Source organism: Filicampus tigris, chromosome 1, assembly GCF_054856515.1.
Source record: "Filicampus tigris isolate MCC_2025a chromosome 1, RoL_Ftig_1.0, whole genome shotgun sequence".
Taxonomy (NCBI): domain Eukaryota; kingdom Metazoa; phylum Chordata; class Actinopteri; order Syngnathiformes; family Syngnathidae; genus Filicampus; species Filicampus tigris.
In genome coordinates this window covers 17,235,539-17,255,814 of record NC_141217.1, presented here as the reverse complement: position 1 = coordinate 17,255,814, position 20,276 = coordinate 17,235,539, and the positions used below count along the sequence as shown (strand labels likewise).

The window sequence follows — 20,276 nt, the reverse complement described above, 5'->3', positions numbered from 1 at the left end:
TGGCCATTTGGCCTAACTCTGGTCTGGCTGAATGTGTCAGAAAATCCTTGAAGTTTTACGCTCATATGACTACACTTAGCCAGTGACTCATGTCATTGTCATGCGATGTGACGCAAAATTGGCAGACCTCAGGGTCAAAATATGTACGCTATTAAAAAGGAAATTAAAATGTTTAGAATGTTTTTAGTATCACACCTTAAATATGATGGTGTCTTACTGTCTCATATGGAAAACCTCTCTAAGAAATTAGTTAGTTCAGGTCAGTCTTGCAAAACAGGAATCTGACAGCATTCCCCTGAGATGTTAGGCTGTGTTGTCTGTTAGAATTATTTGCTGTACTTAAGGACAAATGCGACCACAACAGAAGACATTGAATTGGGAGAGGCAAGGGAGCCATTGTACCTCAAATCTTAGCGCCCAAGGAAAACTGATAACAGCCTTTTAATGGGATAAAAACATCCAGTCCCATTCCTAGAATCTTCTTATCCTGGCTACCTGCAGGCAGCGTAGAGCTAGTTGCGGATGGAGCCAGTCTAATCCTTCTGTTTCACCTCTCTGCAGTTTCTTCGAGCCTCTCAGCTCATCAGACGCCACTTGATAGCGCTAATTGCCTTCCTCTGGTTGGAGCATCGATGCCCAAAGCCCAAACGATGCGGGCAGCAACACCAGCATTAGAACATGTTTAAAAATGATACATTTGTTATTCTTAATTGGGCATTTAGTTGTAATCATCAAATGCCCACTTTACCTTTGGGAATAATGAAATTAGTGTTATCTCACTCTTTTCATTAAAAAAAAAAATTTTTTTTTGGGGGGGGAATACAGTAGCTTCCAAATAATGAAAGGATTTTTGTGGAGTATGGACACACAAATCAATATCCTCCTCTTGCCCCACCAACAACTTCACCGAGTCATCAACTGCTGAAATTCAGAAGCTAACGCTGTTGTGTTATGATAATGCCCCCACCACCACCCCCACCCAAAAAAAAAAAAACTGCAAGCACCTCTGTTTAATTTAAAAATGCAAATCGATGTGGAGGTGGTTATGTTAATTATCTCCACTGTTTTGTAACAGTGGGGCAGAATGGCTTTCTTCCACACATTTTCAGAAATGGGTAAATAACTAAAGATTTACTCAGTTCTTGGCTCGGCGGTTCACTCCAGAGACACAAATATTTGTATGCAAACATCCATCCATCCATTAGGTAAGCCGCTTTATCCTAACAAGAGTTGCGGATGAGTCAATAGGTACACCCTGAACTTATCCATCCATTATCTATAACGCTTATCCTCCACAAGGGTCGCGGGCGTGCTGGAGCCTATCTCAGCTGTCTTTGGGCAGTAGGCGGGGGACACCCTGAATTGGTTGAGAGCCAATCGCAGGGCACACAGAGATAAACAAACATCCGCATTCATAATCACACCTAAGGGCAATTTAGAGTGTCCAATCAACCTACCATGCATGTTTTTGGAATCCGTGAGGAAACCGGAGGACCCGGAGAAAACCCACGCAGGCACGGGAAGAACATGCACACTCCACACAGGTAGGCCGGAGCCGGGATCAAACCCACAACCTCTCAACTGTGAGGCGGACGTGCTAACCAGTCGTCCACCATGCCGCCACCCTGAACTTATTGCCAGCCAATCGTAGTATACAATCATTAAAAAGTTAATTTTCAAATATTTGTCCGGTTTAATATCACCGACAAACTTTGAACAGGGAGATGCAAAACAAGCAAACCTGGCATGCAGTAAACACAAATGAAATCTGGAGGCGAAAAAAAATGATATAAAGGGTGGTGGGACTGGGAGGTGTTGACTTGCGGTGCATGATCGTCTTTAGCGTTTAGGCTTTAAGTGTTTACTGGCTAAATGAAAAGGTAAGTCTCTGAGTTGTCTGAAGAGCACAGCAACAACACCGACAAAAGATCAATCAAACACATGCAACACATCCCTGCACCAGCTGTCACTCTAATTACCTCCCGCCACTGTTATCTTTAGCATCAATTCTATGGTAATGTGCCAGGTGATAGTGGCAATAGCAGCGCGTAACGTCTACTTTCTCCTAATGAGCATTGCATTTCCATAGAGACCACAAACATCTTTCTGTAGTGGCTACAGCCCTTTTGTGTGTGGAGTTAAACTGTGTATTGTATTCATGCCCTTGTGCTATTGTGCCAGTCTAGATTTTAATGGTCTGTGTAGTCTACTCTTCAAATATTTCCACATGAATTATTAATGGGTGATAGGGGTTTTTGCACGAAGAATTATCTGAAGATATACCATCTGGGTCTGTCTCGCTTCCTGGGTGCAATGTGTCTCTCCAGCGTAAACAAGCCAACTGGAAAGTTGTGTAGCATTGCTAATCCAAGGTTGTTATCCAGGTTTCTCTTGAGTCTCTTTTGTCTCCACACTTGAAATAAAATGCTAACATGTACATTTGTTGAATTTGTCCCATATCTGTACTTTAACAGCATGTGAATCCCTGTTATCTCTTGTAAATGGGTAAACCACGATCCTCCATTTTCAAATCCTTCATTTGGGAAAAGGCGACATTCCCAAAGAGACATATTAGACTGGTGTATTGATGTCTAATTTTCTCCCTGACACATAATGGATAAGAAATAGTCCTTTATAAGCCCTCATACTGGATCTATATTGTCAGATGCTTAACTGATACTTTTGAGAAATGTTGAGTCCCAGCAGCACAATAGGTTGCTGACCACTTATCTATGTGAGAGTAGAGATCTGTGTTTGTAGGCTTATCTTCGAATGTAATATTTTACCAACTTCTACAACTTTACCTCTTGTAGCTCTTAAATTAGATGCTAAGGCAACACATATGCAGAGAAAAACTCAATTCCAAATCCACTTTGACCTGTACAGACAATGTCTTAGTTAGCAATGGCTAGACAACAACAGTTTTTATGAAATGAAGAACCTCAACAGTACTCACACTCCATATGCTGTGGTTTATAAGTTCACAAACCCCACAAATCAAACAGTACCAGAACTCTATGCAATGAATTTGCTTGCTATTTTAATGGGAAAAAATACAATCCATCATGTCTAATTCAAGCACAAATCAGCAAAATGATCAAATTGATGCAACACCTAAAAACACCCAGGAATAACTCAGTTACCATTTCAGAATTTGATACAGTGGATCCAAAAAAAAATCTGTAGAGGAAATGGTTCTGGAGATGAAACCATCAACTAGCTGTCTTGACTCAAAACTAACTGACTTTTTCAAAACTATTACAAACTCAGTGCTTAGTTGCACAAAATAATCAACTGGTCATCTCAGTCAGGAGAGTTTCCTAAACCGCTGAAAGAAGCTGCCAGTAAGCCACTTTTAATTAAAAATAAATAAATAGAGAAAGTACACTCAATGCTTCCATGTTAGCAAACCAAGACCCATTTCAAATCTCTCCTTCTTCACCAAAATTGTTGCTATTTCTTGAACTCAAATGGAATTTTTGACAAATTTCAATCAGGCTTCCCCACACCAGGAGCATTACTAGAACTGTGTTTTAATCCGCGCATTATCGCTAAATTATGCTTCAGTCTCTATATGAGAGATACATACACACCCATACGAATATATACACCTGCACGGTGTTAAGTGATAGCGGAAAGACATGGCAAAGCAAGAGGATCCAGGTGAGGGAAAAACGACCTGTGGGAGCCATCCACACAGAGGATCGATACTTGTGTGATGAGATCGATGCGGTATTTTCAGTTTCTTGTATGCACTGTTGAGGTTACTTCAAACAGGGAACGGCCAGGTTGCCGGACTTGTGACTTCTGTCTCTTTGCCTGGATCAAATCCAGCAAAATTGCTTTACACGACTTGTGCTGCAACTTAGACCTGTTTTCACCTGGTCTAAAATCTAGTCTACTCTCTGTCAACAAATTGTCAGGGCATGTAATAGAAAACACCCTTGGCCCGGCGGAACACCCAGCGAGGCGTAGCTCGGTCTGCCAAATTCTCAAAAATTAAGATCTGCCAGTTATTAAATACTTCCACGTACCCACTGCGAATGTTCTTGTGTACCCCTAGTTGTACGCATACCCCTGGTTGGGAAAAAATGGATAAAGATTTACCTAAATTGGTCAACATGAGTTAGCATGTCTGTCCCACAGTTCTGAGGTGTTTGGTTCTAATCTCGAATCTAATTTTCTCCGGGTACACTGGCTTCGTTCCACATTCGAAGTTCATGCATGTTAGGCTCATTGAAAAGTCTAAGTTTTTGTCTTGTCTAATTGTCTTGTCCAGTCCAGAGCCTACTGATAGGCTTCACATTACCCTGACCCTTGTGACGAGAAGCTCCCTAGAGTTAATGGAAAGAAAATCTGATGTCTAGTTTGTTTTTTAATATACACTTTGCTCGTTCAATGAACCTGTCTTATATAGGTATATTCCTCTTGTCACTTTCCTTTATACTATAGAAGCTGAGGGTGTCTTGCTGAAGGGCACTTGACGGTAGTCAGATAGTAGTAAAACTCTCCAACAACTCCATCCCTTTGTATCATAACTCACCAAAGTGTCAGAAGTATATGTATGTGTATGTTGAATGGATTGGGGATGTATCTAAGTGTTGCGTGTCAGATTGTTGATTTTTATTCACAATTCTGTGGCACGCTTCATCTGATCTTTAAATGCCGAGAGGCTTGACGGAGTAGAGCCACTGATCCCCGTTAGAGGAATTATGTGGTCTGACTTCATTAACCCTGTTAGAACTAAGCTTCTTTACCCTCGCTCATGCCAGGCTTAACCTGCGCACTGATAAATGTGAAGTGGAGAGAAGGAAAAGATAGGCGGGTACAAAGAGGGCTGAAACTAAAGGAGCGCAGGGACAAAGGCATTTAGAGTGTGAGGCAAAGGTGTCAAACTGGAGTACAGAGGATGAGAAAGTAAGAAATGGCAGGGCAGAGAGCGTGTGAACCTGAGGCAGGATAGAGGATAAAGCTCAGAGTAGCGAAGGACTTGAAAGAGATTTGGAAGGCAAAAGGAGCAAAACAATCAATTAACTTGGATTGTGGTGATCAATTACTCTTCCAGCACATCAACATTCCAAGTGGTTTACTCACATTCCATCAAGAGCGTGTTGGAGAATTAACACTGACCTCTGTGAACACACTAGCGGCCACACGCCTGTTTGAGTTAACACATGCATATGCATTCAAGCACATGCACACGGATCCTCGTCCTCTAGTGCATTCGTTTGGTTTTCTTCTCACCAGGAACTCTCTCAACACTATGTCTTCTCATGCTGCTGGCAGAGCTTTTTGGCTGGCTTAACTACGCCCACAGCCCCCTGAGGGGACAGCCTGTGACGGATGGCTGCGCGTGTGACTCCGATTCGATTCAGTCCATTTGATAAATTTATTGCTGGCATTTTCAAAATGAAATTAGAGGGATGTTTCAGAGAATCCGTTTTTGCAGCACAGGTGCCGTAAATATACTTCACGTGGTAAGGAGGGAGAGCTAGTGTGTGCAGTTCGGTTGGTGGGGGGTGTCACGGTGAGGGGGCACGTAGCAAGGATGCTGGAAAACGAACAAATAAGGTCATGTTATAACAAGATCTTGTATTAATCTATCTTATTGGTGGGAGAAAATTGAAAGGTTATTGGAAAGCTGAATGCTGCATGCTCTTCAGTCAAACAACACTGCAAATCTGCTGGTGTTCATTCAACACCTAGGATGTTAATCGCCAACACTATACAAAATACCCCATGCCTGACTGCCTTAAAGGAGAAATCAACCTAAACATATTTTTTCAACAATATGTTCTATGCAAGCCCACTAGTTGAAACAAGGCATTCTGATAAATATTGCGTTTGTGGAATAAGAGTTAATTCACTCGTTTTTAGCCATCTCACGGGGCGGCCATTTTGTCACATCTGTCAACTGAAAATGACATCACAAATGGTCAGGGCTCAGGTAACAACCAATCACAGCACACCTGTTTTCTGAAGCTGAGCCATGATCGGTCATTATCTGAGCCCTGAGCAACTGTGATGTCGTTTTCAGTCGACAGAAGTCACAAAACGTTGTTGTTTCAATTTGAAATAGACACCAATCAGGGTCAAATCCAGGTGACACCCCATTTTTACGACATATCAGTGTTACTATAAAAGCTATTATTAACATATATTTGTTGTTGTTAAAGTGGAAGTCAACCCAAAAAATTGTCATCATGTCATGTCATCTTCCAAACCGCTTATCCTATACAGGGTCGCGGGGAGTTGCTGGAGCCTATCCCAGCCGTCAATGGGCGAAGGCAGACTACACCCCGAACTGGTCGCCAGCCAGTCGCAGGGCACACATAGACACTGTCACTGAGCGGGAATCGATCCCACGCTGCCCGCACACAACTCAGGCGTGTGTACCACTACACTATCAGCGGACTGCCAAAAAATTGTTTTCAAGAATATTTTCTCTGTAGGCCCACTAGTTGAAACAAGGCATTCTGATTAATATTGGGTTTGTGGAATATGAGCTAAGCAGCGAAATGCACCCGTTTTTAGCCATTTCAGAGGCGGCCATTTTGTCACTTCTGTAGACTGAAAATGACATCACAGATGTTCAGGGCTAACGACCCATCATGGCTGCTGTTTTCTGTTTGCATTCCCCTATAAGCAAATAGTGACTTTCTGTTTTTAACACTGTCCCCGAACTTTTAACAGTGGCCGATTTGCAGGAAGGAAGGAAAGAGTAGCAATTTGGATTTTGTCAGACATATCTATAAATATTAATAGAGATGAACTGAGGAGTCAGTGGGCACAAATGTTCTACAATATCCATCATTCATGCTCAGGCAGATATAAAATTTATATGCACATAGAGTCTTGTCAAATCTATTTGTTGTTGTCCAAACCCTTTGCCCCAAGGTCCCATGTCTCTTCAGCCCAGCCGGCCCCATCAAAGTCACATCTGTCAGTCACGTATGGACACAAACACATTATTTTTCTCCGCAGCAATAACAACGCGAGACTCTGAGAGTGTTTATAAATATTTTGGGCTGCAGGCGAGTGGAAAATATTGAATGGACAGAAGAAGTCAGGCCAGGTATAGATGCACAGAAGCCATTTTAAGTGAGCACTCATTCATTGTCATAGTGTGTGGCCTTATTTATCTTCCTCTCATTCAGAAATATATGTGAGTACGGTGGTGGCGGGATGATGTACGTTATGCCAACCCCTCAACATTCATCAAAGGGGCCTCAGCCTGGCCAGCCCACATTACTTACCTTTATAGGCCTGCGTGACAGTGTCGTATACCACCTATCATCACATATATGATACGTACAGCGGTCTGGTGTGTGTCTGTGTATATAGTTGGGCATGATACAGTGAGCAGCCAAATGTGGACTCTATAGCATATGGAGTAAGATCGCTGTCAAAAAGGCGTGATTAACGATTCGTATCCGTAATAGTAGTCATTTGTGATGGTTTGGCTTCTTTTCTTGAGAGTAAGAATCAAAATTGTGAGGGTTTGGATTTTTTTCTTGTGAGTACGAATCAAAATTGTGAGGGTTTGACTTATTTTCTTGTGAGTACGAATAAAAACTGTCAGTGCCATTGTTTTGTGAATACAACTCTCGTTTCTACGACTACGAATCTTCACTACGCACAAATTTCACAATAAAATTGAGTAAATTCAACGTTTTTTTTTCAGTGTACAGACAAACTATAATTTGATGCATATAAAACGCACAGTGACATTTCATATATTTTTTCTAGGAATACACGATAATCACAAGTTTGCTCCATGAGGCGGATTCATAATTTGCTCTTATTATGCATGCCAGATGTTGTATAGAGACTCAACTATTCTAATACTAGGTACCAATGAAGTCTGCTAGTGGTTTGGATATGCCAGAGTTACCGAGGAGACGTAGAGTGAACTCCCAGTCAGCCCTGAATTAATGTTAAGTCACCTGCATTAAAGCCAACTCCGATGAAGCTGACGTGTGTGCATATATTTATTAATATCCCAAGATATTACACTGTCAACTCATACAAAATATACACAACACACACTATCTCGGTGTCTACAAACACGATCTACTGTACTTATGAATATGTAATATTTGTACCAAAAAACATGTAAGGACAACAACACTCAGTAAGATGTTAAAGCGGAAAAACCTCACTTGTGTCACTACATTTCAGTTTAAACTAGCTCGCAGTATAACAAAATAGCCCCCTGTGATATGTCTTCACTATACAAGAAATTATGCGCAACATTTTTTGTTTTGCATGAAACACTACTTGTTTTTTTAGTGCTGTGAGAATACTTAAATTAATTAATCAATAAAAACGGAGCGACCAAACGGGGCGAGGTATTTTTTTTCTCGAAATCAAACTCTAATTGAAGTTATGTCCTCCTTTCCACTGAGAGTGTAATGCTCTCTTTCAAGTTTTATAAATGTGGATTGGATCTCTTGCAAAGATGCAAACACATACACAAACACATATAAATCATGCAAGGCATGGCAGCACAGTTAGTGACAGTACTGCAAGGGCCCTCTTACCTTTCTGTGATGACACACTGGCGCCTGCAGAAAGAAGAGAAAAGACACACATGTTTGAATCATACTGTAGTATATGCACGAAATCCAGTCAATGATATCACTGTCTTTGTTGTTGTATTATTGTATTATGTTAATGTGCGATATAAATAAAGTTGCATTGTATTGTATCGCAAATGTGTTTTTAGTTTACCGTCCAGCCTGAATACACATTAAAACAAATAATACCACACAAAAGGAGAGAGCTCTACACACAAAAACACTAAACAGCGCTTCTATATTCATAAGGAAGCAAGCAGGTGGACGATGAGAGCAAACACATGGAAGAGAAACCTTAAGTCGAGAGGCAAGAGTGGCCAGGCCCCTGGAAGCCCTCTATCTCTTAAACAATTCACCCCAAGCACCCTCGGACACTGCTGAAGAGCACTGAGACAGAGCAAATCAAATCCTTTCGCAAAGCATTTTAGACTCTTTTTCAAGGCCTTACAATCCACCACAGGATGTGCTGCTGGGCAGACAATAATGCACCGCTGCTCTGTTTTTACAATACAGAGCTTTCGTTTTTCTTCTTTTCAGAAATCAGAAAACAACTAAGGGAGGTGTGTTTGTGAACCCCCCAGAAACAATGAACAGTACATTCAACATGCTGGGAACAGCTCCAGCTAACCTGTGACCTTAATGTGGGTACTTGATAAAGAACATGGATGGATGGATGGATGGATGTCACTCAACATGACCCAGTCAGATAGGTCCAGGGGTGCACCATCAGGAGCACAAACTGTGGCCAAGCATGGAAGATGAGGCCAAATCTTATGCAGTCAATCCTTTATGGAGAAAAAAAAATGTGAGGAACTGTCATGTCATTGCCATGCCCTGAAAACACTTGCTTCTCATCTTCGTTCCAGTTTGTAGCGTCATAGTGAAGGCACAACACTTCACAGCTATATCAACAGCATAATCTGAATGGATTTAGAGTCTAATTTGAAGTGAATGTGTGAGTGACGTCCTGATTTGCCTGTGTGCCCACGGCAGTACCCTTGTGGCTTGGAGTATTATGTAAAGTAGGCCATATGCCAGCGCAGGTTTCCACATCCCAAAGGATGCATGCAAGCCAAATAATGTTTCAGGATGCCTGAAGAAGGAAACGTTTTTTACATAATTTGGAAACTAAGAGGAATACCCTGACTGTTTTTGTGTCTTTATAAAACAGGAATCAGTACAATATGATGTCTAATTAAGTCAAATAGCATACGATACATAGCTCCGGTCATACTTTGTTTATTCAGATAGCTCATCAGTTTTTAAAGTGTACAGTATTCATGTAGAAATGCACAGTATTCATGACCCATCTAAAGGAACCTCACTCAACCCAGTGACATTTGACTGAGTTGACACAAATAAAGCCACAAAACAAGGAAGTCTCACATTTAAAAATGAAAAACTCAACTAGCAATTGTACAAATTATATACATGGGATTCTAATACATTACAATGTGTGTTTTCAGTGGTTGTATAATCAAATGCTATAAATACTACCAGCCCAAATTACTGCTGACTGACAACCACATGGAAATTGTTTGTAGTGAATTAAGAAAATCAGAAACTAAAAGTCCTCATTGGTGCTTTCACAATGGCAACAGCTCTCACTTTTATTTCAAATCTCAAGTCTACTAGTGAGAGACCAGTTGAACCAAAATTGGTTTACACTGGTACAGCAGCACCAGCTAAATCATATTTTTTTCAAGAATATGTTCTATGCAAGCACACTAGTTGAAACAAGGCATTCTGATAAATATTGCGTTTGTGGAATAAGAGTTAAACCACTCGTTTTTAGCCATCCCTGGGGGCGGCCATTTTGTCACTTCTGTCGACTGAAAATGACATCACAACTACCCAGGGCTCAGGTAATGACCAATCACGGCTCAGCTTTAGAAAACAGACGAGCTGTGATTGATCATTCCCTGAGCCCTGGGTAGTTGTGATGTCATTTTCAGTCAACAGAAATGACAAAATGGCCACCGCCTGAGATGGCTAATAACGGGTGGATTTTTCTGCTTAACTCATATTGCACAAACGCACTAGTAATCAGAATGCCGTGTTTCAACTACTGGGCCTGCTGGGAACCTTTTCTTGAAAAAATATGTTTGGGTTGATTTCCGCTTTAATGGTTCACTGATAAGGAATCATCACATAACTATGGAACTAGTGATACTGACTAGTTACCTAGTGTGTTTTCCCTCACTGTAACTTTGATTGCCATGTCGTTTTGACAATCCAAAACATCTTTGTGAGGATCTGAGGAATGGACGAATTTATTCTGGAGCCGGGGCCTCACCCAGCTGAGATTCAAGCCACAATCACTGACTGGATTCAATCACACACCACCTGCGAGATAGCCGGCAACGTGAAGGAACATAGAACTAATGGCCCAAAATGGCTTTGTGACACCGTATGTGTCATATCATAAATCTGGCTCCCTCACAATTGTACAGCGATGTTCTTATATGCCATGTGACATAACAAAGTATAGCACAAAGTGTTGTGTTGTTCAGAACACGTTATACAAAACTATAAGACTACTATAGTCAGCACAGGTTAGTGTCACATGGTTACCATCTGTCAAAACGTGCACATCAAAACACAGCAAACAAGCTCTCTCTTCTTTGCCACTAATGATGCTTTCTTTCTACTTGTGCCTAAATGAAAAATACGAAGTTGCACAAGACGACATTCGATCTTATCGTGTGATGAGTCATGATCACTTCCAGTGATGAAAAGTAGCACATTTCTTAGATGTAGCCAATATTTGACTTATCTTTCCTCTCTTCTATGTGCCTACAAATCTGTTATAGGTTGTATATAGGTAAATGCACCTCCTGAAATGGCTTTGCAATTATACCTATGTACTCACTCCTTGGCCACAAATTCTCGGCATGGAAGAGTGGAAATAAATGGTATTTTTATTGTGCCTTGAATCCTTTAATGTAGATAAAGGGTCCACTCATCCCCTTTGGTTGTTAACCTCTGTGAAAAAAGCAGATCCAGTCTTTGCAAAAAATGCTTAGTTGCTCTTTTTTGTCCACTCATTGGTGAAAGGCACAATCCATTGGGCATGTTTCAAACCACAGAAGCTACAGTTCAACATTTGCGCATGTGTTGTGAAGTCATTCTGAATTAAAACAATTCTAAAACTAGTCTGAACTCTTGAGAAAAAAAGGCTACAACCATCAGTGTGACTAAAGCAGCGCGCCGATGTCGTTTCCAAGTTTTCAATGCTGATGCCAAACACAGACAGCGCAATTGCCACTGCATTTTTCATTTGTCGGTGTTTATTAAATTCACAAATGTATAGTGTGACTTCTGCCTATCAATGTCCCAAAGGGAAGTCTGTCAACGAGTTAGCAAAACCACAGTCTAAAATTGACTTTATCGAGGAGTAAATTCCAATATTTGCCTCAAAGTGTTTGCTTTTTGCACATACCAGTACTGTTTCCATGGAGGCAAACAAGGTGTATATTTGCACGAACCGAGCAGAGCCGCACACAATCACATTACCTTTTGCACAGGGAACGCTGCCTTCTTGCTCATTACATACTAATGAGTTGTCTATTAATGAAAATGGAAAGCATTTATATTGTGAGCACAAAGGTTTCAGCTGGATTAATTACTGCACTACAGCAGCAAAATGAAAACAGCAAGTGCAGCATCAGTCTTGTGTGGCACATTACCCATTAGCCAACTGTTATCGACGGCTGGCAAATGGCCCTGTGTGACACAACGAGGAGCAGAAACTCTTTGTACGAGCGAGTCAAACTTCACGAGAAGTGCACTTTTGTCACACTCTTAATTACGGGATGCATTTGTGTACTTTTATTCACAATCAATCACTTTTGACATTTGTTTCAGCGTTATGTCAACACTGCTCGATCGCAATGTCGGCATCATCAACGTCATGTTTGAGTTGAGGATAGAATTGTTTGGTCTGATAAGCCTTTAAACTCATGAATGTTACACAAATCGATATTCAGCATGAAACACTGGTCTCTGACTGAATTTCCGCTGACTGAGGAGAGGGCCACAGTTGGAGAGCGAATACATAAATGAGCCATGTCGCAACTACTAATTCTGCATTTTAATGTTGATTTGCATTATACATATTGAATTGTAAAAAAGAAAAAGAAGAATAAGACACACAAAAAAGATATCGTCACTGTTCTGTGAAAAACTCTTATGTCCAATTTTAGGAATGTTTTTAATTTTCACGTTAATGTGATGTCTGTAATGCGGAAACAGCACTCACGTAAAAATAAGAAAATTGAAAATAATGGGCATGGTGTTTTCACAGGACAGCGACGATATAATAATGTATGTAATCTAATTAAATGATACATGCTGAATTAACAACTGACCCCAGGTCTACTTTGAAATCTTGTCAAATTTGAAAATTACAGGGTCTTAAAAGAGTATAATAATCCTGAATTTTGCCTGGACATATATTATTCATGTGATTTTATAATTGAGTTGGGTGTATCTTTGGCATTCTGTAATGTTAATGTGTCTGTATTATATGCATTTAGAATCGGAACCAGAATCAATCTAATAGCATGCTAACAGCTCGATATCCCACCGGGCTCTCCTTGGAGAGGTCAGTCAGCAGGAAGGGCTTCTGGGAGCGTGCCTAGGCTGTGGTTGCCTCAACAGATGGTTCTTGATCAGATATTAGAGCCTGGGCTGTGAGGTCGTTGAGCCGTGAGTGTTCGGCTCTGCCTCAGGGAACTACCCTGTTTAACCCTCCTTGCTATAGCTCGGGTTCTGGTGCCAGGCGATTGGCTCTGAGTTCTGGCCAGACTGCTTGGACACTGGGATGATGACAGACTGCAGCTCATAAATTGAGTAGAGTAGAGTAATTGTTACCATCCAGAAATACACTTCCACTGCGTCTGTTTGTGATGGGCCGTTCTGATTGAAAAATAATCAGGAGACTGTTCCAACTATCATCTTGAATAAATGGATCAAAATGGCCGCTCAGTCCAATTGCATATTGAGGTGCTTTATGTATCAAATGTGCTGTAAAATTATACTGCCTTACCTTGCCTTGCCTATTGCTCATCATGTACAAGGACAGATGATTAAATGAAACAAAAATGGTAGCTTTAGTCTCATATAAAAATTGAAACATTTCTTTTGGGACCATAATAAACTAAATCCTGCTTACACATCCATTAATCTGCAGCCTGCTCCATCAATAAAGCCATAGTGAAAGAAGGGGGGACAACAGTACAAGCTTTATTTTTGTTCTCCCTGTGTTAGTGTCCCAAGCCAAATAGTATTAGATATGACCTTCACTTACAGTCAGACAGGAAAGGCACCCTTCTCCTCTTTCACATCCACGCCGTATTTTAAGCATATACACAGCATATTTCATGTATACTATTTCATTTCCTGTCTTTTAGAAAAAAAAAATGTTTTTCTCTCAGATCCCAGCTCACTCGCACCATTTCTCTTTGTGACACATGTCTCTGCCATCATGACCTTGTCTCATTGAAACAACACCCTTGGCAGGTTGGTCAGTGAGTCAAACCATTGTTTGCATATGATTGTGATACATTTCACAATTTCACCCTTTGTCAGAGGCCGTCAATGAGCTTCTGATTCACTTTCTTATTTTGGTTTGCTTGCTTGAAATATTGTAATAGCACAAATTATGAAAATGTGAAAGTAAACACAAAGAACAGACCATCTGTTCGGAATCAAACAGACAAAATGAAAAAAAAGGGGTTCAAAGTCTCAGCAAACGGAATCTTTTGTATTCTACATTTTGAGACAGTGTGCAGCAATAAAAATACATATCTGGCAATAATGTTCCTCTTGAGGCCATACATTATGCAGTATTCGCACCAGAGGTGAAATGTTGCATTCTTCAAAAAATGTTTACTGCATTGCTTAATATTAAACCAAACCACACATATATTCAATAAATGACTTCTTATTTTCACCCTTGGTGGTTTCTGTAAAACCTCAATAACAATATAAATAGGATCCGGGGTGGAGAAAAACCAGAGGCTACATTGCATTATTGAAACTTTTCGAAATGTACTTAGTCACATTCTACAAAAGTATTCCAAAGCACTTTGATCTGATATTGAAGCTTTTGTAAATGTAATGCAAACGTTAAACATGATATTGCTCTCTTAGTGACCTTATTTACGTATGTGAAACTGAAAGTGAGGTATAATGTTAGTAAGAGGTAAAGGTTCTCATTATTGAGGAGTTTTTGTGAGACTGGTGAAATTAACTTTGAACCTCTACTATAATTGTGTGTGATAAGCCCAATTGAGTGGTGCGATTCACATGCAAGTTACACAGAAAGCTAGTTGGTCGGTAATTAATCATAATGGATGCTATAAAACCTAAATTAGCCAGTGGAGTGTGATGTGATTGTGGGAAAAATGCGATATTTAGGAGAATTGTTTGGTGTGCATCAAAAAACACTGACAAACAAATTCATGCAAGCTGGTTGAGATTTTGTTACACGTGGAGTGCGTTTTGTTTTTTATTTAGTTTAATACTTGTAACCTTTAATTTAGTTTAATAATTGCTAGTTGTTTTTCCTTTAAGTGATTTGATTCGAAAATGTGCAAGTGATTCAAAGCACTCGATCTTTATTCTCTACTTGTTATATCCCCAAATGCCTTGACATTGAGTTGGATAACCTGAATAATATTTTCATTTCATTTGATTTTGTACGCAGCTGCTGCTAAACCTCAGACATAACATTTTGTCATCAAGGACATCTACAGAACCTTGGTTTTGTTGTTACCTTGGTGGATGCTTATTAGCGATACAACATCGTAACTACAAAACATTTACTTTCCGTGTGTAATGACAAATGAGGTTGGCTAACTGATAAAGGCGGTCAAACGTTAAATATGAAGGAAGATAATAATAATAATAAGAGTGGCCACTAAATAAATGATAATATCATTTCAAGCCTATACAGCAGTACTGATATCATTTACAGATAGCTGGTGTTTTTTCATCAGTTACTTGCGATGAGGATTACTGGATAAGAACTGCATCCCTCAGAGAGATCTTAAGATTCGTTCCGATACCCTTTAAAATCTTATCTGTGTTCTCTATCAATGACAGTAATCACTGAAACCTTGAAGAAGTCTGGTTGGAACTTCTGGCTTGTAAAAAGTGGTAAAGAACCAAGTATCCTTTTTTAACCTTTTTGATCAATCTGCATTACTGTTTTTTTTAAACACATTTCACACAATAGATATGAAATATTTGGAGTATGCTGAAAAATAATTCCAAAAGATGTTTTCAAACAATTTGCGTTGTATTTTCTTCGACAAAGGACACCTGGACGCTTCAGAAATTCAGAAATTCAAAACATTGCCTACGCAGGAAATTCAATGTATTCACAATATTAAATGGTCCATACCCGTCAACCCCGGGCTGTGCTGAATCTTACCGTACATTTCTGTATATAATCTTACAAAGTATCTATTTTTAATCTTACACAGTATTTATCGTTCATCGGGAGAGGTGGGGGAAACGGAACGGATATTTCTATATAGAATCTTACTCACTTTGCTCGTGAAAATCGGACGAAGTTTGCAGTCGGAATCGCTAACGGACGCTCTGGATTAGAGCCGAAATGGGCAAGACGAGATCGGTCTAACAAAAAACGAGTTTTTATTTATTTATTTTGCCCGTACAAATAGAGTGCTTTTAACCAAATGTCTGTTGTATGAACAGAAATATTAATGTTGAGCATCAAGCCAATCATAGTTGAAAGCTGTTACAACATTGTCAGCAAATGCAATTAGCAGCACTCACATTGCTCAAGCATCTTAGTGCAACACGCAATTTCAATAAAAGAAAGAAAGGAACATGCAAAACAATAACAGGGCCTGAAAGAAACAATCTTATGGAAGAGAATACCTCAAATGTGACAGGGAAAAACAGTACAGTGAACCTTACCAATTTGCTATTCAGCAAATTATCTACTTGTTTTTGTTTGTTTGTTTTTCATGTGTGTTGCTATCCTTAGCTATTTGCTGAAACTCAACTAAGATTTTTTTTTTGCTTTGTTGATTACGCCCTGAGATGCCACAAGGTAGCTTCAAAAACCTGACTATTAAAGCGACACTTGGATGAGCTTAACATTGGCGCTTATATAAAAGGTTTACATGTAAAAATGACATCAGTACTAAAATGCTCCGGCCAAAATACTCTGTCGTGATTTAAGGGCTTTTTTTGCGATTAGAGTTACGACAAATTGCCCCGCCCCTTTTTGGGGCTGGGCTTGTTATTTTTTCGGTCAGAGCGGCGGTCTACGTCACGGGAGGGAGGCAAGCGTGGTAATATTGCTCACTTTGTCAGTTCTGTTGTCTAAAACAGCGACCGATCGCCACCAAAATGCAAATGCAATTACTACTCTTGTCCGCTGTGAAACCTGTGAAAGTATAAAAGTGTTCTGTACAATAGTTTGGATTTATTGACACGTTTATTAAAACGTGATGTCATCATGATCCCCTTCACAAAATCCAAAATCCTGTGGCGATCGCTTGTCCACTTACACAGGCTGAAGCAGACATTTGAATGAACGCGCACACGAACCCCGACTGGTTTACATTTCGGACATTTAGCGACGCTAAACTCGTGTCAACTCTCAGGTGCCAGACGGCGACTGGCAGCGGAGCGGGCAAGCAGTCAGGATGGATCTTTATCGTTTGAAATAATATTATACTGTATTGGACCATAGACTGTGGTATATTTAAAGTTTATTTTAGGGGGAGTGTCAATTACTCATCATTTTTGCTATTCTGTCAGGACTCGGTCCCTTTATCTCACAAATAGCAGGGTTAACCGACTATCATTTTGCCCATTGTACTTAATTTCAAAGAAAGAAAGTAAAGATACTGTCATTGTTTATCACTCCAAAAAAATGAAGCTCAAGTCCTAGTGACAACTATGACTATAACTTTTACGACATCATGACATTATTTGACTTAAAAAGACACAATAGTTGTCCTTGTGAGACAAGTCCTTCCTTCCCCTTCGCTAAGGCTTTGGTATAGAGGTGCATTATGGTGAAGGAGAATAGGGTCGCGGCTGAAAGAATGATCGTCATTGCCGTCACACAGCAGACTTCCAGCAGGTCTCCATGGAGATAAGAACAAGCTGTCCTGAGTACACCGTTTTCAGGGTCACTATTCTTATTATGGCCGTACTCCGAATGCCTGACACCATGTTATTTCTTTGACCAACAACGATGATTTGTTTTCTATTTTCTACTACAAATTGTAAGCTCTAAATTAGGAACTTTTTTACCATGTGAAGAGCTTACTGCTTAATTTGTCCGTAGTTTCACAGAATCCTCAACATACGGTCTTGAAAGCATATTAGGGTATTAGGAGCATACTCTCAGGCTAAACGGTATGCTAACACTCTCACACACGTATATTTGTTCATCAAATTAAGATTTTAGAATACTTTTGGACACAGATCATGTAACAGTGCTCGGAATTAAGCATAGGTGCATGCCATATGCTTAGTAAGATGTCAAAGTTGTTCATGAAAATTGAACCCACAAATTAGTATTTTGTCCGATTATTCTATTTTTTGGGCCAAAAATATCATTTGGTGTCCATAATTCATTTATATTGTGGCCACCAAAAAAGAACAACAACAACTCCCATGGCATGTATGGTGCTCCGTAGATGTCTGTGGGTCTATTCTCTGCAACGCGCACACACACACCCACACACACACACAAATAAAACACACAAAGAATGGAGGGAAATCCTTATTTGAGTAGGTGGTCCACCTCACTTTCTCCATCCATGACTTAACATTGTTTCTCTGCCCTCAATTACTGTGTTATCATACTTTTTTACACAGGGTAAAGTGCATGCATTCCTTAAAAGTGCACAAGCACCACCGAGTTAGAACACAATGACAGTGAAGCAGATTTCAAGATAAATTAATGGCCATTGGCAAAAAAGAAAAAAATTGTGAAGCATCATTGTTGCTAGCAAGCCTATTGTACACAAAACATAAAGAATGAAAGGGTTTTTAACGATTAGTTAAATGTGATTTTAAAGAGTCCGAATCCTCTGACTTTCAGTCAAATGTGAATAGATTCTGAGTTCCTTAGTCCTCCATGAAAGCAAACAAAGTATCTTTGCATTTTAAGCAGAATGTGAAAGAAGCTACTTTTTATTTCTTTACTTTGCTATTAAACGTCTTTAACACTTTTGTTTGTAAATTTTATTAAATGTTGTGGCTTTAATTATGTGAAGCACATTGCGTGTGTTACCTTGTGTCCGAAAAAAAATAAAGCTGCCTTGCCTTGCCTAAGCCAATCAAGTGAAAGTTTCGTCGGACTCGGCAACGGACGGCCGTTTAAAATTAGAGACAGACCGGCCTATAGACGGGTACTAAGGCGAAGGGTACCCACGCTGCAAATAACGACAAATAACAGACGCTCAATTTTTTGTAAAATGCCCAGCTCTGACACACACACGCACGCAACATGTCCCGGTTAATGATACTTCATAAGTAAAGAAAGGTATCACAAATGTCCCTGTGTTGCTGATTTAATGTTATATGAATCCAAAGTTTCATCTTTTCCGCATGAATGCATAAAAACCTAAACAGAATGCACTGAAGCATATTCTATTTGTGCAAACTCATAAGCACATACATACATAAGCACACACACTCACTCTGCAGCGCCTAGTTAGAATTTAATCATTTCAGTCAAGCATCACATTGCGTGTTCAACGAAGCATATCTCACCATCTCTTCTTCTATGTATTTTCCTTAAATAGCAAAGAATTTAAATCTGTGCGCGTGCGTGCGTGAGTATGCATGTGTGCATTTTCACCACTTTGTCGACAACCAAGCACTGTGCGGATTTAGTGTTTTTTTTTTTTGGTTTCCATAGTGATTGTATGACTGTGGTAAAATCGTTTACTGTCGATTGCTGGATTGCCACCACCACAGCCATGATGGCACACAGAATTACTTTCTTGGTTTGCTTACAGCAGTGATATTTTTCTTCTTCTGAGTGTTGACCTTCCTCTTTCAGTAGCTTTAATAATTCCAGTATTTTACATATCGTCCCTGTCCTGTGAAATACAAGTATATCTTATCTTAACTTTTTTTTAATTTTCTTAATTTTCACGTTAATGGGATGATTGTAACACAGACACCCCATTAACGCAAGAATAAAAAAAAAATTAAAAAATGGACATACATGTTATTCTCAGGACGACGATATACTAATTTATGGCTATATTACATACTGACCTTTCAGAGAAACAACTGCCTTGACATGCCAGATGTTTTGTTGCACAGATCCAACCATGGAAAAGATAACAGAAAAGTGAGCTAAACTCACAAGGCTCTATTTTTGTGACCGCCACATGTTCTAAATCTGCATGGAGGCGGGTTAGACCAAGTGTTTGGGTAACTTCTCAGACCATTACCTTTTCTGCTACGATGGACAACAACATGCATTGTGCATCATGTTGAGTACTGTAAGATATATGGACAATGCATGAAGTTCCATTCTTACCCCCATCAACAGTGCCTGCTGATCTACAAACGCCAGTTCCAGTGAAATATAGTCACATGAAATGTAAGTAAAAACTGAATACAATTTTACAATTTGCAATCATTTTCAACCTTTGAAAAGGTGTTTCCCCCTGTGCAAAT

General features: G+C 39.8%; 1 protein-coding gene across 1 annotated transcript in view; it reads right to left on the bottom strand.

Annotated features, from left to right (window-relative positions):
- Positions 1 to 20,276, bottom strand: part of LOC147153037 (cadherin-4-like) — a 231,124-nt gene that overhangs the window by 124,053 nt on the left and 86,795 nt on the right. The window contains exon 4 of the mRNA XM_086019937.1: positions 8,544 to 8,567. Coding sequence (XP_085876063.1) covers positions 8,544 to 8,567 — 24 coding nt within the window. The remainder of the gene's footprint in view (positions 1 to 8,543; positions 8,568 to 20,276) is intronic.